Source organism: Vulpes lagopus, chromosome 7 (genome assembly GCF_018345385.1).
Source record: "Vulpes lagopus strain Blue_001 chromosome 7, ASM1834538v1, whole genome shotgun sequence".
Lineage (NCBI taxonomy): Eukaryota > Metazoa > Chordata > Mammalia > Carnivora > Canidae > Vulpes > Vulpes lagopus.
This window is the reverse complement of record NC_054830.1, coordinates 78,162,857-78,185,425: the sequence shown is the minus strand read 5'-3', so window position 1 is coordinate 78,185,425 and position 22,569 is coordinate 78,162,857. Positions and strand designations below refer to the sequence as shown.

Sequence of the window (22,569 nt, the reverse complement as noted above, 5' to 3'; positions counted from 1 at the left end):
CCTGGGAAAGGAAGTGAGGGCGGGGCCGGCGGGGCTCCCCCCTCTGCGTTGCCTTGGAGACCAAGTGCGTCCAGCTGCAGTTGAGGCTGGACCGGGCCTGGCTGACCGGCGTGGTGCCTTCTTGCAGGTGGGATGCCGGGCGCCGGGGCTCAGGGCCTCCCCCTTGGCCGGGCTCAGAGGGCCAGGCCGGGGACCGTCCCCCACCCCCAGGCTCCTCCGTAGGCTGGCGGGGCTGGTGGCGCAGAGGGGCCTGCTGGGTCTTCTCAGCATACAGTAGGTGCCTAATTAGCATGGCCAGAGTCAGGCTGCGCCCTCCCTCCGGTGCCCCCTCTCTGTGTCCACTCTTGGCGGGGAGTGGCGGAGGGGGCCCGGCAAGGGTCCTTGTAACCACGTTGAGCTCCAGGTTGGGAGTTCAAGGCCAGGCTGAAATCCAAGCTGACACCTCGGGCATGCTGACTTTTCCCAGGAAAGCTTGGGACGGTGAAGCACAAAACAATAATTTGTCATTAATCTCTGCCCCCAAAGTCCCTCTGGGATTTGCACCCTGCGCAGCGGGAAGAGCCTGGCTTCTCTGAATTCTGCTCTTGCCTGAGGTTTGTTTCCTTTTGGCTTCTTTGCCCCTCCCCTCTTTTTGTTTAAAATGAAAACCCCGATGCCTGAGCGGAACCCCATGCTTTCTCTCAGACAGTGCGGTGGGTCATGCCCCAGCCGGGTTGCCTAGATGGGTCTGGTCCTAGGCAGAGGACTTGTCCTGGGGTTGGGGTGTCAGTTTTTCAACCTCTGTGGGTCAGAATAGAGATCAAACCCCAGACAGGATTCCTGGACAATGAATTCCCAACAGGGGTGTCCAGCCAGCAGCCAAGGTCAACATGTCCTCAGTGGGGAAGGTGACCCAGGTTCCCAGCGGGAAACTCTACCAGCAGATCTTCGAGGCTGAGGTAGGTCTGACCCTCTTCCCTCTGCTCCCCAAACTTTCCTCCTGCTGAAGGCTTTTGTCACCTGGGAATCCAATGAAATAAGGCTTTGAAATTGCTTTCATTTTAAAAATAATTCTTATTGGTTCTTAAAACATAGGAATACAAAATCAGAATCTCTATTCTTGAAAAGCAAAGAATTTACATTAAAATTGTAATTAAATTAGATTAAATTTAAGCTTAAATTATTCAGAAATAGCCAGAATTAACCACTGGATATCTTGGAACCTTTTTCTATGCACAAAAGCATTCCTAGTTTTTTTTTTTTTTCTATTTAAAAATGGGTTTGATTCAATGCCAGTGTTTGAAACCTGCTTTTCCCCTATTAACAGTATCACACAGACCTTCCCCATGCCAAGAGGCAGTCATGTATTTCAGGATGCTGAGAGGTTGCCTTATTGTTAATCTAGGACTTACCATAATGTATTCAAGTAACACCCTCTTGACAACCGTATAGGTTGCTGGGATTGCCTTGTTGTCTATAAAAAGCCTATAAAAAACTGCACGGACAAGATATCTTAAAAGAAACACACAAACTTGAACCCTTCCTTTGAAGTTCTGTAACTGCTTATTTAAAAGGGAGTTTTCATTCCTACTTTAAGCCCTAAATAATGCTTTCTGTAGAAGACTTGGAAATTGTACAAGCATAAGGAGAGCACAGAAACAAATTACTCACATGATCCTGCTGCCTGGAAGCAACACACCATTCTTCACATTTAGCACACTTTCTGTGGGTCATTTTTCTAAGAGTTTAAAGTTTTGAAATCATACTGTATAATTTTGGTTATAATTTTTAATTTATGCTTTTAATTGATATGTTTTGTGGTATATCAAAAGCATTTCCCCATGTCATAAAAAAAAGCCTTTGTTCTTAATAAATACCTAACATTCCATTGAAAGGACATGGCAAGTTTACTCAACCAGTCCCCTAAAATTGGACAGCCCCATTTTTCTAATTCCTTGTGATTATGAAAGATGCTGGCATAAGCGTCTTGGCCCTCATTAAAATTTCTTGAGAGATATCTTTCTAGATGGCTGAATATTTGGGGGTGGGGTGCCTGCATGGCAAATACCCTGGGGTTGAAGGCCTCCCTGCAAAGTGTCTTCCTTCTGGCAAGTTCCCCCATGACCTTATAAGACTGCCTGGTCAGGCCAGGGTGCTGGAGAGTGGATGTTTTGGGATGTTTGGGGAATCCACTGGGATCTTTTGTGGATATAGGCACAGCTGGTCCGCTCTCTGGCGGCCACCAGGAAGCATGCTGTGGAGCGGTCCATGACCCCCAAAAATGGCAAGAAGCCCTTGATGAAGAGGATGGATATCCCTGAAGGGGAGATGTTGTCTGCTCGGCAGCAGAAGTGGGCACACAGCCTACCCAATGACTGGATCACAGAAAACCCTGTTCTCTACAGGTAGGTCCTGTGGTCCACACTGCACCTCCACACACTGGAGGTGTGTCAGAGTCTTCAAAGACTCAGAAAGATCTCATGCAAGATGAGGGCCAGGTAGGAATGAAGTCCCAGGTACCTCTTCAGAAAGAGAGAAGTAACAGCACCTCCTTTGCAGAACTCTAGGCTTCTCCCTCCATTCCTCTTCCTTCCTCCTCAGTAATTACTGATTGAGTGCCAGGGCTGGGTGCTGGGTATGGGATCCCACTCTCCTGGAACTTGAGGCCTTGATAGTAAATAAATAAACAAGTCCCCCCAACGGTGGGAAGACTCTGACCCAGAGGATGAATGGGGGCCCAGAAGTCAGGAAAGCCCCTGAGACCAGAGGATGAGGGAAGGGAAGCATGGGGCAAGGCTCTGAGGCAGGAAGAGCTCAGTCCCATCCAGAAGGCTGAAGAAGTCAGTGGGCCTGGGGAGAAGGGTGGGAGATGAGGCTAGGAGAGGCTTGCTGACCACAGTCGGGATTTTGGACTACTGAAGTGAGCACTGATTTACCTATCTGAGGCCTCTGGCTGCCGTGTGCAGAATGTGGGGAGCTGCAAGGTCCTGGCAGGGAGGCCAGAGAGGAGGCTGCTGCTGTCACTATAAGCCTGGTGGGGCTGCAAGACAGAGAGTAGGGCACTTCACATATATTTTGGAGGCAGAACCCACCAGACTAGGTGGTGGATTGGATGGGAGGAGTGGGCTCCTGAGAGTCCAAGGTCTGTGGCTTGAGCACTTGCGTGGACAACTGAGGCGCCATTCCTTGAGATGGGCGGCTATGGTATTGGGGCTGGAGACTGGGAGTTCCTCCTGAACCTCCACATTTAGAAGTTAACTTGAGATTCCTGAGCTCAGACTCCTCAAGCAGGGAAAAAGGAAAGAAGAGGAAAAAGAGAATCTGCATCTACCTCACCGGGGCACTGGGGCTGAGCTTCCCTTGGCTCTCCAAGCTCTGCACAAGCCAATAGACCCTTCCCTGGTCTGGGGCTCTGAAGGGGAAGTCAGTCTTTCTCACCCTGCCTTTGTTTTCTCTCTCACCTACTTTGGGGCAGAGATTGAGCCAATGCTGGGTAAAGGTCTTTGCCCTGACCTACCTTTGACTTTTCCCAGGGAAATCTCCCCTGAGGTTTCTCTTCTCTTCTCTTCTCTTCTCTTCTCTTCTCTTCTCTTCTCTTCTCTTCTCTTCTCTTCTCTTCTCTTCTCTTCTCTTCTCTTCTCAAGATTTTATTTACTTATTCGTGAGAGACACACAGAGAGAGGCAGATACACAGGCAGAGGGAGAAGCAGGCTCTCTATGGGGAGCCAGATTCAGGGCTTGATTCCAGGACTCCAGGATCACGACCTGAGCCTAAGGCAGGTGCTCAACCACTGAGCCACTCACATGTCCCTCTCCTGAGGTTTATGACCCTCAGCACCCTTAGCTACCTCCAGATGGGCAAACCCACTGTCACCGAAGCCCAGACTAGAAGTCAGTGTTCTCTAGGCCCTGTACCTGATGCCCAGTGCAGGGATCCAGAGGCACAGAGGTGGGTGCCAGCCGACGTACCCCTACTTCCCAGGAGGACTGTCCTGTAGCCTGGCTGTAACTCTGACTCCCACAAGGGTCTAAGCCCCCTCTCAGTTGACTTGAGAGTTACCTGTGCCTCCCACCAATCCCCGCTTCCCCAGGGTTTAGCCTAGGACCACCCGTTATCCCATAACCGGATAGAGCATCAGTCAGGAGCTTTTTGCCCCACAGGACAGTATTTTAAGAAAGGCACTTCTCATGGAAGGTGCTGGCACTGTGCTGTGCTTGTTTTCTGGAACAGACAAAGACAGCTCTGCCCTGGACCCAGATCCAGAGGACAACTCCCTGTGGCCTGTGGCAGGAAGAAAGATGTGTTTGTAACCTGCCAGACTATGCTGCCCTCAGATGACTAGGGTCACTGACTCAGCCTTGGCATCTCTCTGAAGGGCCTTGTCCCCTTCTTGAAAATTCAGCCAGCCAAAGCCAACCAGTTTGTTCCTTCACCCAGGACAGGGCCTCTGGGTGAGTGGAAGAGGAGCCCAAGGTAGGGGTAGAACAGCACCAGTGTCAAGTTCTTGGGTCAAGTGGCCGAGAAGCCAGAGCCATCAGCATTCCTGTAGTCAGAGTACCTGGGGCTCCCATGGTCACCTAACTGACAAGGTAGAAAGACCCACCTCTGGAGGGTCAGCCCAGGCCCTGTGATCTTCCTCGCTAATAAGGCTGCAGTGAGGACTGCGTGAGAAATGAGTAGAAAGCACTGCACATGTGGGGGCCCTGAGGCATGACAGGTGTCATTGAGACCTGTTGTGTTTCTGTGCTGTTTGTCCTGTAGACAGTGTTATTCCAAAGCTAAGGTCATGCTCACCCACCCTGGTCCTCCCTGCTGAGATACTTGACCACCCTGGGTCTTAGCTTTCTTCTCCCATGCTGAAACCCCATGGACCATGGACCTTGGCCTCTCACATATGGGTCTAGGAGTCTCAGCTGTGCTTTGTACCATGACTTCTCTAAGCCCCCTCCCCCATCCTGCACAATGGGGTTACCCCAAATGCCTCATAGTAGGATGGGTTGCTGAAGGAGCAAATGCTAAATGCTTAGCACTGGCCTGGCTTTCCCAGGCTGGCCACGCCCCTTCTGGGCCTCAGTTTCCCCATGGAGAAAGGGCTCTTGCTTACTACCCACACTTGGTTTGCGGCCAGAGCAGAAGCAGACTTTGGTTACCTGTCTAGGGACCGTGGAGCCTGCTGGCAGTAGATGCCCGGGCAGTGTCTGTTGGGAGATGGGTACAGCCTCAGGGCTGTCTGGGACAGGGTAGGCCTGGGTTATCGCCAATACCCAGGATCCCTCTGAAGATTCCCTTCTGTGCCAGAGGTGCCCTGGTATGGGGGAGGCAGCTGGGGGTTTACTGTCTTCTCTGCTTGTACTTCAGGGAAAAGGAAATGATCAAGAAGAAAAAATATCAAGAAAGTGAGAGCACTGCTGCTGCCCGAGAGGTCCGGGGCCTCATGGACACCATCGGTGAGCCTCTGTTCAACCTTGAGAGCAGGCCTGGCTTTCTCCCCTCCGCCTCCTTGCCCGAGCCTCTTCTCCTGGGCCTTCTCCTCAATGCAGGGAGCTGGGGAGGGAGCAAGGGGCTCTGCACACTCAGCATTTACTGATGAAAATCAGTAATGGATGTTGCTTGCTTTACTGCAATGTCACAAGAGGATCTCAGTCTACATTGTCTTCATACTATGGAGGAAGGCTCTTTTTCTTACTGATTAAAAAAATAATACATGCTCACTATAAGTAATTTCTACACGCAGCGTGGGGTTTGAACTTATAACAGGCACCCCCTAGTACATGCTTATTGTGGAAAAACAAAAGAAGGAAATAAGCAGAAAGTAAAGATTCTCCCTTCACATAGCACTGCTTCTCCTCCCAAGAGTGTCACCCGCTGTGAAACCACATGGGGCATATGGTGTTGAGGTTCCCACATAGATTCAGGGGACAGCAGAGCACAGGGCAGGAATGCATACCCTAGAGCACACATCCAAACCCCTGCTCAGCCACTGACTGTGTTTGTTCTTTATCCCCCATGTCTGAGTGTCCTAACTTGTAAAATGAGGCTGATAAAATAGAACTTGCCTCTTGGCCTCTTCAGGAGTGCTAGTTGAGTTAGAACAATGCCTGGTACTTGGTAAGTGCTAAGTGTTGGTTATTCTTATCTGTATATGTATTTGCTTCCATAAAACTTTTTTTTTTAACATAAATGGTCCCATCCTATACGTACCATTTGGAAATTTTTTCTGGCATTTAACTGTTGAAGCGAGACTTCGTTTCTTATAACGCTTAGGGATCACCTTTGTCTTTTCTCCTTTTTCCTTAAGCCTCTGACACTGTGGCCTGGTTTTGGGGTCATTCTCCTGAACCAAGGCATTTTCTGCCTTGCTGACTTTTCCTGGGAACTCTCTTCTTGCCTTGAAACTCTGAGGGCAGCCTCCTCATCTCTGTTGTTCTCCCCCAGTTCCTGAGAGGATCTGCGCCACCTCCCTGGGGACCACCGGTGTAGACTCTAAGAGGCAAGGCTACGAGAATGCTCTGAGGAGCTTTAAGGAGGAGATTGCTCAGATTGGGATGGTGAGAGTCCTCCCTCTCTCCCCTTTGGGCCATTCCCAACGTGGGCTTGTCACTGCACCCACCCTCCTAACCCCTCTCCTCCAGCTCAGAGGTCCTGAGTGGCTCACAGTGGTGTAGACAGAATCAGAGTAGCCATGTTTGAGTGGCTCATCATTAGTGCTTGTTATGAGCACAGCTCTCTGAGTCAGGTACTTTTTACTCCTACTTTACAGGTGAGACCCAGAAGGTCTTGCATGACTTGGCACATAAGGGGCCAGGTAGGGAACTGGGCTCCAGGGCTGATGCCAGAGCCCAGCCCTTGAGCTCCCTGCTCAGTCCTGCTGGGGGGTACTCGTCTTCCCACTCCCAGCCAGTCGTGATTTCACTCATCTGTCCCAGGTGTACATGAGCTCTACTTTTTCCCATGACTCTGTGGCTTTGGTTGTGCAACATAACTGAGCCCCAGTTTCCTCATTGGAAGTAAACTTGGAATTCTATCACTGGCCACTTCTTTAATGAATATTTGTTAAGCCTCAACCATGGGCCCGGCCTGATGTCAGCACCTACTTCATGGGCTGTGATGAGGACCAAGTAGGTCTGAGGACAAGGGCTCAGCCAGGAGCAGAGCACCCAGCACTGAATAAATGGTGCCTGACCTTGTGCTCAGGCTGTGAACTAATTAGTACACCGTACCTCCTCAGGCCTAGGTAATGATTATCAGTTTGAGGCAGGACCACACCTGACACTTCCCCATCACAGGGTAGGGGGTGGTGGGGAAGGGACACTCCCCCCCCCAACCCATCCTGATGGTGTCAATACCATGGCCATTGCCCTACTGGCCTGTTTTAGGAAATGGAACCCTTCATCTTGGAGCCAGGAATACTTCTTTTAAAAAAGCTGGCCAAGTCTAATGAAGACATGGACCAACTCTTCAAAAAGGTGGAAAGCAACACCAACCTCGAAGACTACACCATCCAAGTAGGGGTTCCCTGTGGCCAGGCCCGTCCCACCCAGGTCCTGCTCTTTCCTTCCCTGCCATCTGTCCTCCTAGCCTGACCCTATGCTTCTTGGCATAGACCCTGTTGGAGCTGTGGGAGCAGGTGGCAGAGAAGTTCCAGTTCCAGAAGCAGGGGATCAAGAAGCTGGATGAGGCCCTCCACAAGGCCGAGTTCTCCCGGGCAGATAAAGTGAGTTGGCCTGCAGGTGGGCTTGTGGTGGTTTTCACCTGTGGGATGTGTGAGGCCTCGTCTGTATCCTTGTAGGTCTCCAGGAAAAGAGAGTCGCTAACAATGGCACCTTGTTTCTAGCTCAAAAGCGTGTTGAAGAAATACATGGAAATCATAGAGAAAACATCCTACCTCGTGCAGCCCGATGTGTACGGACTGATAAATAAGGAAGCGATGGTGAGTGGTTTGCATGTACTATGGGATCAGCCCACAGGTGGAGCAGGGCCTGAGGATGCCCCAGAGCCCTATGTCTTGGGAATGATGGTTTTCTCATGGGTCACATTTCCAAGTAACTCAAGCTGGTCACTTGGGTTCAGAACCAGAGTTAAGTACTTCCAATAGAAATCTTTCTAAAGTACATGGCAAACATCCCTGCTGTCTCAATCCCAGTTACCTAGCCCAGTGTCACTGGTTTGAGCACTGATGATTTTACAAGCACTATTGGGCCCCGTCTCAGCTTACCTGGGTGCAGTGCATTAGGTGCTGGATGATGGAGCTGTCCTGCCCTCCGGGTGGTTTGTGCCCTCATCGGCGACCCCAGCCTGCTCTGTTTATTTTTCTAGTGGTTCTCATCTGCCTTCCTGTGGGCTGTCAGTGTCTACTGTTAAACCATGTCTACCTCCTGGCTCTGTCCCTGCTGCTTCCCTGTTCACACCCCACCCTTGCCCAGCTGCTTTCTTTGGGTGTAGAAAACAAGAAATTTGAGGTTGTCCAAAATGCCTCCAAAGTCAGAGTTAAGCCTGACTCCTCCACCATGTGAAAGGACACCTATGTACGTATGTACGTGTTTTCTTCAAGTGTAGTTAGCACACGGTGTGATGTCAGTCCCAGGCGTTCAGTACCGTGATCCCGCGATCCTGTACATCACTCAGTGCTCATCGTGACTAACGTGCTGTTAATCCCCTTGGGCTGTTTCACCCACCCCCTGCCCACCTCCCCTCTGGTGGCCACCGGTTCTCTATATTAAGAATCTGGGAGGTTTTTAGGCGTCTTTTTTTCTTTATTCATTTGTTTTGTTTCTTAAATTCGACATGAGTCAAATCATATGATATTTGCCTTTCTCTGTCTGACTTACTTAGCATTTCACCCTCTATGCCCATCCATGTTGTTGCTTCCTCTGGCTACTCAGGAGCACATTTTGCTTGCATGGGCTTCCAGGTCCCCTGCAGTAAGCAGGGCTTGCCAGATCACGGGCCTCCTGGCAGTCACAGGGTGAAAGGAGCACAGTGCTCAGAATCCCAGAGGGGCTCTGGGTCAGGTCTGCACCTCAGAGTCCTGGACAAAGCACAGACAGGGAGCTGACACAGACCCCCTGCTCCACTACCCAGATACACAAGCTCCTGAAATAAGTCCGTTCTTGTACCTTGAACTCCCTATCCATAAAATGGGAGGAATGATCCTTAAAGACCAATACCTGTTGGGGGAAGGAGGTGGTAAAAGAGAGCTTAGCAGTGGCCGTGGTCATGTGAGACAAGCAAGAATGCCTAACTTTCATCCAATGGATCTATTAGGGGAGTCAGAGTTAGCAGCATCCCAGGGATGTTTCATTGCTTGACTTCCACATGCTTATTTTACTCATTATAACAACTAGCACTGGCTACTTACTCTACGTGCATCTATCTCATTTAATTTCACAAAATCCCTGTGATGCCAATAGCAATAGCCTCACATGATGGCAGCAGAATTGGAGGCTTAGAAAAAACCTGCCAGTGCCCCCCAGCTAGGAAGTATAGCTGGCAACAAACCTCAGATTCCAGTGAAAATTGTTACTGGGATTTCTACCTGTTGAGCTTGGCAGGTTCTCACCCTTGCTCAAGGTGGTCCCTTGAGGGCTTGGGGCAGTTATGGGGACATTTGGCTGTTGCACTCCTGGGGGCCATGGGAGAGACTGCTCTCAGAAAGGGGGAAGGCTACTCAGTGGCAGAACAGTGCCACAAAAATGAAGAATTGTCCCCACTGCCTTGCCAAGGATGCCCAGGGGAGGATCACTGGGAGGACTGTGGAAGAACGTTCTAGCTCTGGCCTCATTTGGCAATTGGGTTCTTCATTCTCCTCACAACCAAATGTGACTGGTCCCTGATGGCATGAGCATTCTGCTTTTGGAACAAATTCATAAAAAAAACCCCAAAAAACCCAACCCAAACATTTAAACACTAAGAGCCCATAGAGTGCTTATCTCCAGTGAACTAAAACCAGCTTCTTTAACAATCTGATATGGTCTTGGGACTGGGTTGAAGGTACATAGGTAAGTCAGGATTCATAGGTAAGCCTTCAAGAAAGACCCCTGTCACTGACCAGGGCTGCTCAGCCCCTGGCAACTTCATCGAGTGTCCAGTGACCCCTTAGTGTCCCTTAGATGCCGCCACAGCCCTACTCAGCCCCACTAGGCCCCAGGCCCTCAGCCTGCACCTCACCTGGCCCCCCCCCACCGCAGCCCCCCGCCATCCCTCTCCAACCCAGCCCAGTTCTCACTTTGGAAAGCCTCTGCCTCGTGTAGAGCCTGCCCACCTGTACCACAGGTTATAAACCAAGCCCTACTGGCCAACCGGAGGGCCATCGCCCAGCTGTTCATCAACCTGATGGAGGCCACGCTGCAGCAGGAGCTCAAGAGCCACCATCGCTGGCAGAGCCTGGTGGACGCCTGGAAGGCTCTCAAGAAGCAGGTGCTGGTGCAGAGTTTCAGGTCTGTGACTGCCTGCACTGCCCACAGCTCTTCCCTGGCCCACCTGGAAGGCTGGCACAGCAAGCAGGTGGCCCTGCCCTCCTATTTTCCATACTCCAAAATGCTGCTGTTCTTTTGGGGGGTAAAGCCATGTGCTCTTTTCTTTTTTTAAAGGTACAGTAGATAACGATGTAAAGAAGAAATTAAAAATCACTACTAATCTCTCACCACAGGGAGAAGCACAGCTGATATTTTGGTATATTTCCTCCCAACCTTCTTTAGAGCCAAACTGCATATGTCGCTCTATATCTTATTTTCTTCATAAACATATCACATAAGCATTTTCTGAGCATAGTACCAATTGTTTGAAAACATCTGCCTGTTATCTGCCCAATTTCCACTCTACTGTTACATGTAACCCTGTAGTACTGAGCTGAGAATGGTGCTCCCTTGGGCTTTAGTACTTCCTGACCTCTGGTAGTTTCACCTCTGGGAGGGAGGGAGAAGGCCTATCTCCATGCTTCCTCCACCAGGTTACATTTTTGTTAATCCGGCCAACAAGCAAGGCTTTCTTTGCTCGTTGGGCCATGGTATCCACGGAGGATGGATGCCAAAGAATGTCTGTCCATCTGCACTGTGGGTCTGGGGAGGGGAGGCCCATCTGCACACCTGAATTTCCAGATGGAGAACCTCAGAGTCTGACACTGAGGATGAAAGAAAAGGCCTGGATGAAAGAAAAGGTACATCCTCATGGATGTATTGAGGCCTGGCTTCACCTGTATTTTCCCTGTGAACTTGATCAAGTACTTGAACGTTTTAGAGCCTTTTATTCCTTATGCAAGGCAGACGTGATGATGGGCCAGTGTGAGGGTTTCTGTGATTCTTTTCTCCCACTTCCCTCACTCCCTCCTTTCATCATTGTCCCAGAGGCCCCCAACGGGGAGGAAGCAGCAGGAGTGGTATAAGGGTACTTAGGTTCCGGATGTCCTCACCATGCGTCTCATCCCTACTCTCCCACCTCTCCTGCCCCTCCTCTCCTCTCCATGGTGCCAACGTGTGTCTGGATGCCCAGTGAGTTCATGGCCAGTGAGAGGATCCAGGCTCCTCCGGCTGTGAAGAAGGAGATGGAGAGCATGCTGAAGAACCAGAAAGTCCTGCAGGAAAAGCGACTGGAGCACCTCTGCACCATCTGGTACACTGGGAAGAGGCTGTAGCAAGGGATGCTATGGAGGAGGCAGGCACAGTCCTCAGCATTGACCATTCTCCTAAGGCATCCTCCAGGCCAGGCCATCTCCTTGTTCCCTAGTCCTGTGCTGGCTGCCTGGGCCCACTTTCTGGGGTGTTTCAGCCCTAATGGCAACAAAGAACATGACACATTTGCTGGGGAAGTCTAGTGTGACTGGGCCAAAAAATGTGGGAGGAGGCAGTGGCAAAGGGGGCGGGGAGAGTGGGGGTTGAGGGGGAGAGGTTAAGGGGTTGGACTTTTTCCTAAGGGTTGGTAGGGAGCAGAGTGGCTCCATCAGCCTTGCAGTTTGGAGGGTAAGTTGGAGGGTCTGAGTCTGGAGCCTGGAAGTCAGCGAGGAGGCTGCTGCCATTAGACAGGAACCCTGGATGTGCCCCTCAGACCTGGGCTCACCTAGCTCTGATTCCTTAATAAGCTGTTTGGTGAGGGGCACAGTGAATGTCCTAGACCCAGGAAGCCTTGGGAATCCTGTAGCATCCACTCTCAACAGCAGGATGGAACCTGCACAGACCTGCAAGTAGAGACGCTTCACGTGCTGGGAGATGCTCCTCCCCTTCCTGGGAAACTTGCTCCCACCCACTCATAACCCTGGTAACCCTGGGTTACCCTCTGGTCCCCCCACCATAGCGCCTAAGTTCTCCTAGGATATCAGTGACAATTAGAACCCCACACAGTCTCCTCCAGGGCAGGCACATTTTTAAGCAGGTGTAAAACTCACAAGGTGCTGGATAAAAACCTCAGCATAAGGTAAAGTGTTTTTCTTGTTTTCTGTAACTCCACTTTTTCTGACTGAGTCCCTGTTTATTTATTTGTTTTTTAAAAATTTTATTTATTTACCCATGAGAGACACAGAGAGAGGCAGAGACATAGGCAGGGGGAAAAACAGGCTCCATGAAGGAAGCCCGATATGGGACTCGATCCTGGGACCCTGGGATCATGACCTGAGCCGAAGGCAGATGCTCAACCGCTGAGCCACCCCAGTATCCCAGAGTCCCTGTTTATTAAGCTGGGCCAAACTCAGTCTTTCTTGGGGTTGTATCCATCCAGGTGAAGCCGCGAATCCCCACCCATCACAGACCTGGGGAAGGGGTCTGTTCCTCTGTATTTGATCCACCCACATGCCCTGGGGCAACCATCACAGCATCAAGACAGCTGGATGCAGGATTCTTGAGGAGGCTACTCTGCACCCTTGTGTCCCCACACCCAGGCACCTGTTGCCCCCAGATACCTGGGTCTTAGAGCTGGCCCCCACGGCCTTCCACCAGGAAGGAGGACCCAGGCTCCCACTGCCAGGCAACTTCTGTCCTCTGAGTCTGCCCCTGCTCCCAGCCCCCTTCCTTTGGGTGAGGAGAGAGTCCTGGTCCTCAGTCCTTAGCTGCTCCCCCAGTCCCCCTCCCAGGACTCCTGGCCTACTTCCACCAAGGCTTCCCCTCCCCAGTGCTCTAGACTCTCCTGAAAAATTAGATTTTGAGAACCAAATCCAGAAAGATATCTAGGCTGCTGTCTTTTCTACCCTGCCACATCCCTCACACAGGCTGTGAACAGAGGGCTGGCTGGCTACCTGCCTGAGAGAAGGGAGGGACAGGGCCAAAGACATGCAGGAAAATGCATTTCCTGGTGTTCCTGGCCACTGCTGGGAAACACCATGTAATGGCAGTGTCTGCATGCAGAGCATGGAGCTGGTGGGTGACTTGATCTGACCTGAGGAAGTTGAGGGCAACTCTGTGAAGTCAGAGGCAAGAGTATGCATGTACAGGACCCAGCAGCTCCTTCTCAGTGGGACTATAGAAAGGAGTAAAGCTAGGACACAGTCTGTGTCTGGAAGTGTGTACTGCAAACACAAGCTCAAATGTAGAACTTAAAAGTAAAGTTGCAAAGCCTTGAGCATAGAATTCCAGTCAACATCAAGAGCGAAGGTTTGGGTTTGTGGTTTGTTTGTACAAGGAGGTCTTGACAGCACCCTCAAAGCCCACTGTTCAGACAGCCACCTATGTCTTCTTACCCTGTCAAGGAGCTAGGGAGCCTTTTAATCAAGCCCAAGGAGCTGTCCCAGGAACTGCCTCCTACGGGATTCCATACCCCATCCTGACCCATAGTTCCAGGCCTTACTCCTGAAACCCCATAGTCCAGACCTTGCTTCTCTGCTCATGCAGGTGCTCTGCAGCTTGTGGGCAGTGGTGTCACAGGGCTGGAGTGTCTTGATAAGATTCCCATGGCTCCCAAGAGAGAGTTTTCCAAAGTCCTGGGAAAGTTCCCATGGATTTCCTTGGACCCAATGATCATGTGCATATCATTTAAAAATAATTTTTTAGATTCAACTTTTATTTTGGAATAATGTTAGATTTACAGAAAACTTACAAAGATAGCACACAGGATTCCTGTATGCCCCTTAACTAGTTTCCCCTAATATTGTTCTCTTACATACAAAACAGAAATGAACTCACATGCATTCCCATCACCTAGACACCAGGCATTTTCAGATTTTACCAGTTTTTCTACCACCGTCCTTTTTCTGTTCCAAGACTCATTCCAAGACACAATACTGCACTTACTGTAGAGTTTGGATGTGAGGATATGCTGTGCACACTATTTCAGTTGTTTTTTGCTCTTTACGGGTCCACCATAAGTAGGGTGCCCAAGACCACCGTGGGTTACACGTCTTGTCCTGGTATAATCGTTAATAGAATCCCTTCCTTCATTGTCAAAAATATCCCAGTTTGGACAATAAGTTATGTGGTCCTCCTAGTTATATGCATCTTTCCATACTATTAAACACTACTCAAAATTTAGTGGCTTAAAACAACAAGCATTTCTTGTTTTTCACTGTTCTGTGGGCTGTTTCCCACAGGTGTTTCCTCCAGTCTGGGCTGATCGGCTGGGACTGGGTGGTCTAGAATGTCCTCACTCCCAAGTCTGGAGCCTGGGCTCGAACAGCTGGAGCTTCTCTGGCGGTGGTGGCAAAACTCCCTGCAACAAGAGAGGGCAAGAGGGTACCCAAGCCTTTCCAATTCACTGTCATGCTTGCTAATGTCTCATTGGCTTAAGCAAATCATGTGACCCAACTCAGCCCCGCCCCAGAAATAGACTGAGGCAGCAGCTAATGATTTTGTCAGGTTTTTCAATCTGCCACACTATTCTTAATGACTTCAGAGAATTCACTGTACTGTATTTAGAACACTCTTGTTGGATATGAAGTTTGTGATTTCTTGAGTGCTTATAAACAGTACTGTTAGGCGTCTGTCTTAATGCATAAACTTTGTATGCATCGTTATCTCAGATTGGGTTCCTAGAAGAAGGCAAGTAGGTTTCCTTTGTCAAGTGATGTGAACCATTTGCTTTTTCCCATTGGGAAAATTCCATTCTTTTTCTCTTTCTTTCTTTCTTTCTTTCTTTCTTTCTTTCTTTCTTTCTTTCTTTCTTTTCTCTCTTTTTTTCTTTTTGAGAGAGAGAGTGTACCCATGTGAGGTAGGGGAGGGGAAGGGAAGAGGGAGAGGGGGAGAAAGAGAATATTAAACAGTCTTCATGCCCAGGGAGGAGCCCCTACACCAACTCCATCTCATGACCCTGAAATTATGACCTGAGGAGAAATCAAGAGTCTGGGATTTAACAGACTGAGTCACCCAGGTATCCCTGGTTTTATTTTCTAAGTAACAGACTTGTTAAGATTGATAGACCTTTTATGGGTTATATTTTTGGCACCAGGAAATCCCTAGCAAGTCAATTGTTTGTTCGATGTTTACATAGTTACTACTCTGGGGCTACATGCCTGAAAGATGCTGTCAACTCCGGTAAGTGAACGTTTTATTCAAGCATGGCTTACTTGTCATATCTTCCTTCCCCAGTGACCTTCTGCCCCCCAATTACAGCAGGACTCAGCTGACTGAATGGCATTCTGCTCTCAGCTTCTTAAATAAGAACCTCGGTGAGTGAGGTTTGTGGGATACCACGTGGGTCTCTTCAGAATCCGGGTCAAGTAGTAGCCAATCATTTATGTTAGAGTCCATCGTTAACTCAGGAGTGGGGGCAGGCCCCCCTGGAGGAGGGAGGGAATGTAGATGGAAGAGTGAACTCTGAGGGTTCATATAGGGTCTCTAAAACCTTGCTGGTAGAGCCCTCTCCCTCCCATAGCTTCCTGGTCACTGCCCAGCTGGCATGGCTGCCAGCCACACACTCTGACCCTGAATCTTGACTATAGCAAGGAGCCAGAAGGATGGCTTTGATGACCTCCTGTGAGGACAGCTTGCGGGCCAGATCCTGGTCATATGAGATGCCAAGCATGAAGTCTTGTAGTCAGAGAGACGTGGGTTTGACCCCCAGCTCTGTACCATCCCAGCTGTGTGACTTTGGGGAAGTTATGGCCACTCTTGGCCTCAAACTGCTCCTCTATAAAATGGGGATCTCCAGAGGAATAATAAAGGTACCTACCTTGTGGGGTTGTTGTGAGGATTGCCTCCTGCAGTCTACTTGAGTGCTCAATAATAAATCATAATGTTTAAAAATGCTCTATATCAAGGGTCCTCAAACTCCCACCCGTGGGCCTCTGCTTGTTTGCAAGTTTCATTGGAACATAGCTGTGCTCGTTTGTTCACATGTAGTCTCTGGTTGCTTCTGCTCTACAGCCTCAGAAATGGGTAGTTGCAACAGAGACTTCATGGCTGGCAAAGCTGGCAATATCTACTATCTCACCCTTAACAGAAAATGTTTGCCAAGCCTTGTTCTGGAAGATTTAGGATATTTCCATGTCTTTTGAGGCTTACAGCAACCTGGTGAGGTCAGTAGTGTCATTGTCCCCCTGTGATGGAGAAGGACTCAGAGGCATAGAGAGGTGAGGTATCCTGCCCATGGTCACACAGCTAATGAAGTCACACCTGCCTGTGACCTGGGTACTTTGGTTAAAAGTATCATTGCTCCCAGGGCTCTTAGGTTTAGAATTACAAAGGTATTATAATTATAATACCAAGGGTAAGAGCCTCAGGACCCCACAGGGACTTCACCGGACTGGACGGATAGGGATGTGCTGGCCTAGGAAGTCGCCCTGCAGATGGAGACACCAGCTTTAGAGCTTCTCCTGGTCGGTTCCACCGCATATCTGCCCTTCCTGGTGTCCTACATTACCCTGCTTCCATCTGCCCTGTCATCCTCCTCGCCCTTCTCAAAAAACGACCACCACAGAATTTTTGTGCTGTCTTTTAGTTTCTAGAACTGCCAGGAACGTTAAACTTCAGCTGCTTATCTTAGACACCAAGAGTCACACTGAGTTTATTAGAAAGTGGGAATCAGTAGACAGGAGGGGTGAAAATTGATCGGCCAGCTTCTGAGTGTTCTGCTAGCCCGTCCGCTTCTTATGGAATTAGCCACAGATGTGATCTGTGAACCCTCATTAATTTACACCCTTGATATTGTATTATGATTTGGTACAACCATCTGAAAAGAATCTTATTGGCCTTGAAGCAGAGTCAAGAATCAGGGTTAGAATAGATTCAGAACAGATAAAGACAACTCCCTCAAGGCCCTTCTCTTGGGGGTGTCGGGGACTTTGTGGGGAAGGCGATTCCAGCCCCTGATCTGAACTGGAACCACTGATCTCACCTCAGTTACCTCTGCTAAAGGGAGAAGCTGCCTCCCTTGTGAAGGGGGAAACTCTGATCTCCCCTCTTCCTCCTGGAAGAGCAGCTAACATGTTTTCTTTCTGCCCACGGAGATAACTACCACATAGACTGCATGATGCGGATCCGCCTGCAGTACGAGAAGACCTGGCAGGAGTGCCTGGCGCATGTGCAGAAGTGCAAGGTGGGCGCCCCTCCTGGCCCCGCCCCTGCCTCTCTCCAGCCTGGATCCCCTGCTTTCCTCCCTCATAGGCCCCAGGCCTTCACTGGCCTCAGGCATCCCTGTGCCTAGACCCCTCCTCCTCAGCTCTGCCCACCCATCGTCACTCAAGGGGTAGCCCAGCATGACCTCCTCCAGGAAGACCTCCCTGATAAAGGTATACACTCTCTGAGCACGTCAGACTTCAACCTTGACCATCTGCACCACTTAGAGCACCTGACATTATTGCTTCCAGGGAGGTTGCATCCCAGGGGTTATTTCCAGGGCTTCACTTTTGCAAGTAGTGGTGCCACTGCTGTCACATCCAAGACTTCTGTCCACCCCGTCCGCCTTTGTCACAGGGTGAGACAGTGAGTTTACTGGCAGACCACTTCAATGACAAAGCCTGGTTTTCTGGGGGTCCACAGAGATATTTTGTCAACATGACCCCTCCCTGCTTCCTGGCTCCAGCAAGTTCCTGCTACTCCACCCCTCCTGAGTCTGTAGACCTGTGGTTCTGCCACCGAGACTCCCAGGTGAGCAGAATTCACAGGGAGCAGAGCCTTTATGGTCCATGCAGCCTCCCCAGGGGCTGTGCCACCCACTTGCACACGCTCACATTGAATCCTGCAAGGTCCTACAGGGCAGGTATCACCAGCTCCATCTGGAGATGAGAAGAACAAGTTCTCCAGAAGCCCAGGGGCTGCCCATTTGCACTGTGGCCTTAGGGGCAGCCACATGCCTCTCAGTCTGCTTTTTCAGGGTGTCAAGCCTCAGAAGCAAAGCCTGGACGGAGAGGAGGGAGGGAAACCTTTGCCCTAGGAGAGCCTTCCCAGCACCGTGCCCCTGGCAGTTTCTTCCCCTTCCCCCCACTGCCTCCTGGGACCTCGCTGGGGAGCTCAGTGGCCCTTGGTCCTGGGTGCCAATCCTTGTGCCCATTCTCATTTCCCCTTGTAAGACACGGCAGAGGATAAGTTGCAGCCAGCATATACCCCAAGAGTGTATTAGCCCCGACAGAGGAAGAGTGCTTGGTATCCCTATTCAGCAGCATTGGAAGTATATGACTATAGACCATTTTTATTTGGGGGAGGTTGGTTTACATTAGATTTTGTGCATAAACCAAGGCTTTATTACTATGAAGAGCCAGCTTTCCAGTTGGCAATAGGGATTCAGTCATAGGAAATAGGAGCCCTCTTTGACTCGCAGCAATGCTGAGGCTGCAGGATGGCTGATTATACCTTTAGGGTCTGTTGGTTCTGAGTTCAGATCCCAGCCCCACTACTTGCCAGATGGGCAGCGTCCAGCAAGTGTCTTCACTTCTCTGAGCCTTGGTTTCCTCATCTGTGGAATGAAACTGATGAGGACACCTTCAGGGGGTTCAGTGAGACCATGGGTAGTAAGCAGCACCTAGACAAGCTGGGTGGACCAAAAACATAGATCATCTCTTACCACTAGGAGGGTTTCCCCTGAGGCTAGGTGACAAGCAGAGCTCAGGGAACAGGGACAGGCCCCGAGGTGAAGCCCTCACCAGACCTAAGCCAGGCTCTTGTCTTATTTGCCTCCAGAAGCAGCTGCTGGACTGGAAAGCCTTCACTGAGGAGGAGGCAGAGAGCCTGGTGAGCCCACACTTCTTCCAGGTGGTGGGAACGCTGCAGAGCAAGGTGGAGGAGGAGCTGGAGCTCTTAGATGTACGTAGCTGGGGACCCACAGCTGGGGAGCAGGGTGGGCGGGGAGGGGTGTCGCCCGAGTGCCAGGCTATGAGAAGACCAGAGTCCGGGGGCTCCGACTTCCTTGTCACTAGCGAGTCCATTTCCCTTTGTCCTGGCCGGGCTCTGGAGTGGTTCCTCTGCGCCGGGTGCTCCAGGCTCACCCCTGGCCCCCCAGCTGCCCGCTGGCACCCATGCTGCATGTGGCTCGGGTAGTGGGTACTCCCTGGAATCATTGCTGAGTCTGGGTGCTAAAGGGCCACAAGGGGTAATGCTGCCCCAGGACGCTTAGCACCTGGAGCTGGCTGGGAAGCACTGTCTGCTGAGGGCCAGATAGTAAATATTTCAGTTCTCTGTGGGCTATCAGGTCTCAGTAACAGATTCTCACTCTGCTGTTGTCACACAAAAGCTGCTGTGGGCAATGCAAGAATAAATGAGTGTGGCTGGGCTTCAATAAAATTTCATTTGTGAACACTGAAATTTGAATTTCATATAATTTCCACATCATTAAATATCTTTGTTTGATTTTTTTTCTCCCAACAGTTAGAAAATGTAAAATCTATGCTTCTCTCAGGGCCAAGCAAATAAGAAAGGCAGAGGGCCAACTTTAGTTTCCTAGGCCAAGTTTGCTGAGCCCTTACCCCAATGGAAGCATACAATACACCTATAAAATGGGGAGAGGTGAGGATTTAATTGCAGAGTGTGGTGTTTGGCTCAGCTATGAAGAATCAGGGGATTCTGAAGAAGGAAAGCTGCCCAGGCTGAGATGGCTGTGGCCTTCCTGGTACCAAGGCTGGTGACTGGGCTTGATCCTTCTTCTAGGCTCCAAACTTTCCCTTCTTCCCATGAGTGACCTCAATGAATATGGGACAGGTCTAGAGACGGGGATTCGGGGTCAGCAGAGGAGGGAGGACCAGGAGCCAATGTGTGACCCAGGAAGATGCCCTTGAGGGATGGTGCCTGGGCAGTGATGACCAGTACTTGGAGATGTGGGGCCTCCACTGGCTGGCAAGGGAGCCCTGGGTGGGGGGGCTTCTCCTCATCCTGGGCCAGTTGGCTTTCAAGCCCCCTTTCTGGGTCCTGCCACTGCAGAAATCCTTCGAGGGCCTGGCAAAGCAGACAGAATGGCAGAGCTCAGATCTCTTCAACTACTTCCAAGAGGCCGTGCAGCTGTGGGAGGCACATCAGAACATGCTGTCGGTGCAGGACCTGGAGCTCGAGAAGAGGATGGAGCTGCAGCGGCAGAAGCACAGCCTAGAGGAACAGGTGTGGCTCCTAGGGCCCAGGGGAGCCTCTGCAGGGCATGAGGCAGGGGCCACACCCAGACTGTCAGCTGCCCAATGGCTCTGCTTGGTGGCAGGTAACCTCAGCCAGCATTCAGATGAAAAAAGAAAAAAGTTCCCACCATATTTACTTCACAGCATAGCTAAAAATTAACCCCAGACTTATCTTAGACTCAAATGTGAAACCTTAGCTATAAAACACAGATAGAGAAATTGAGGCTCACCTTCCCCATAGGCCTGGATGGGAGTAGAAGAAATCTGTCAGTCAGGTGTGAGCTGGTGATGGGTCCCTGGACCCAAATGTGTCTGTTAGAGAGTGCGCATGAGAGACAGACAGACTGGGTGGGGGCAAGTGCGGAGCATCTACCTCTGGCAGTCACCCTGTGCCCATAGGAGATGCGCTGGGCCCCAACCCTACCTGCCTTCACACAGTCTAGGGAGTGGAGGGCCACACCCAGCATCTGATCTCAAATACAATTGATGTCAAGGAGAGCAAGGGGCAGGTGCCATGGGAAGGTGTAGCATGGGCCTGCCCAGGTGGGACAGGTGTAAGGGACATGTCCCTGAGGAGTCCCATCTGAGCTGGGTCTCCAGGGATGTAAAGTAGACAGAGCAGAACATTATCGACAGAGAAGAGCCTGGAGCATTGAGGGTAAGCGTAGTGACACATTTGGTGTCCCTTTGTGGAGGAGAAATTCCTGAGATACTTGCACCTCAGCTCGGGTGTCAGGGTCTCTGCATGTCACTCACATGCACTCTGTGAGTTTTGAGTTTTGGTAATTCATGTCTGCTTCTTCCTCCTATTTTGGATGCTGCTGCCAGGCCCAGGAGGCCCGCCTTGATAAGCTCTTGGACCAACTGAGGCAGCAAAGCCATGAGGAAACATTGAAGATTCACCTGGAAAAAGCCAAAGATTTTCTGAAGAATATGAAATTCAGGTAGGCAGACCAGATCCTGAAAGAAGGGAATGGTCTGACATACATACTCAAGAGCTGAGGCCGTCTGCTTAGGAGCCCAGGGTGTGCTCAGCAAGCTCATGATGAAAATGTTGCATCTAGCTTTCGAGAAGATCCTCGTGGTCCTTTGCAGCTCTGCTCTCAGCCAACACAGAAGCTTCCAGGGGGAATTCTGATCGGAAAAATTTATGGAGGGAGATTTCAAGGCCATGTAGTTTAAAGGTCAAGAGCATGGGCCGTCTCACTCCCTTTTCAAATTTTAAAACATTTGTGCTCTTTGTTAAAGAAAAAAAAAGTTAACTGACACAAACATGTAGAACTTTCCCCCTCATTCCTGCCACCTCTTCCTTTTCGTTGGCATGTACATTTATGTGGATATAAATAGATATACAGTATTTTAATTTATTTATTTATTTTAAAGATTTTATTTATCCATTCTTGAGAGAGAGAGAGCGGCAGAGACACAGGCAGAGAGAGAAGCAGGCTCCATCCTGGGAGCCTGACGTGGGACTCAATCCCAGGTCTCCAGGATTACGCCCTGGGCTGAAGGCGGCGCCAAACCGCTGAGCCACCTGGGCTGCCTGATATACAGTGTTTTTAAAATAAAAATTGGATCATGCCATGCAAGTAGATCTGTAACTGCAGGTAGATGTCCATTTTCTAATGACCATGTAGAATTAATCAGTACAGGTGCTTCATAATGGTCTAATCATCCCCCAATGGATTAGCTTTTTAAGATTGGTTCCAGTTTCTCAATATTAAAAACACTTCTCTGTGAACTGTCGTGTATCTTTGTGCCTTTGTACAATGAATTCTATAGGGACCATTCATAGAAATGAAACCACACTGCCAAATGATTGCAGCACTTAGTTTCAGAAGTGTATCTTGAGACAAATAAGTCACCTCCCTACCCCCTAGCCTTGTCTCCTTACCTGGGAAACAGATAAAGTCTGATCCCTGGGACACAGGAGGGTTTGAATGGATGATGTAGGTAAAGTTCAAAGACTGTGTTAGGACAGTGGACAGGAAACGGGAACCCATGTTACAATAGAGAACTCTCCTGTGTGCGTTTTACAAATGTTCTACAAAAGAGTATGTATTCCTTGTGTGATCAGAAAAATAGCAAAACCAAGGATTACCAGAGTGAAAGGAAGCATGTGCAGTGGCTCTGTGCAGAATGA

The 22,569-nt window shown here is 50.1% G+C and overlaps 1 protein-coding gene across 3 annotated transcripts in view; it reads left to right on the top strand.

Moving 5' to 3' along the window:
- Positions 1-384: 384 nt before the first annotated feature.
- Positions 385-22,569, top strand: part of CCDC180 (coiled-coil domain containing 180) — a 67,728-nt gene continuing 45,543 nt past the window's right edge. For 2 of the 3 annotated variants that reach the window (XM_041764583.1, XM_041764582.1), the window contains exons 1-16: positions 389-593; positions 842-938; positions 2,194-2,384; positions 5,339-5,427; positions 6,416-6,528; positions 7,357-7,485; positions 7,584-7,694; positions 7,815-7,910; positions 10,253-10,416; positions 11,468-11,587; positions 15,481-15,560; positions 17,340-17,428; positions 17,872-17,979; positions 19,009-19,131; positions 20,242-20,415; positions 21,255-21,370. In XM_041764583.1, the coding sequence (XP_041620517.1) occupies positions 870-938; positions 2,194-2,384; positions 5,339-5,427; positions 6,416-6,528; positions 7,357-7,485; positions 7,584-7,694; positions 7,815-7,910; positions 10,253-10,416; positions 11,468-11,587; positions 15,481-15,560; positions 17,340-17,428; positions 17,872-17,979; positions 19,009-19,131; positions 20,242-20,415; positions 21,255-21,370 (1,772 nt within the window). In that variant the 5' untranslated portion in view covers positions 389-593; positions 842-869. Of the gene's footprint in view, positions 594-841; positions 939-2,193; positions 2,385-5,338; positions 5,428-6,415; positions 6,529-7,356; positions 7,486-7,583; positions 7,695-7,814; positions 7,911-10,252; positions 10,417-11,467; positions 11,588-15,480; positions 15,561-17,339; positions 17,429-17,871; positions 17,980-19,008; positions 19,132-20,241; positions 20,416-21,254; positions 21,371-22,569 lie in introns of all 3 variants that reach the window. The other variant, XM_041764585.1, reaches the window with a different exon arrangement.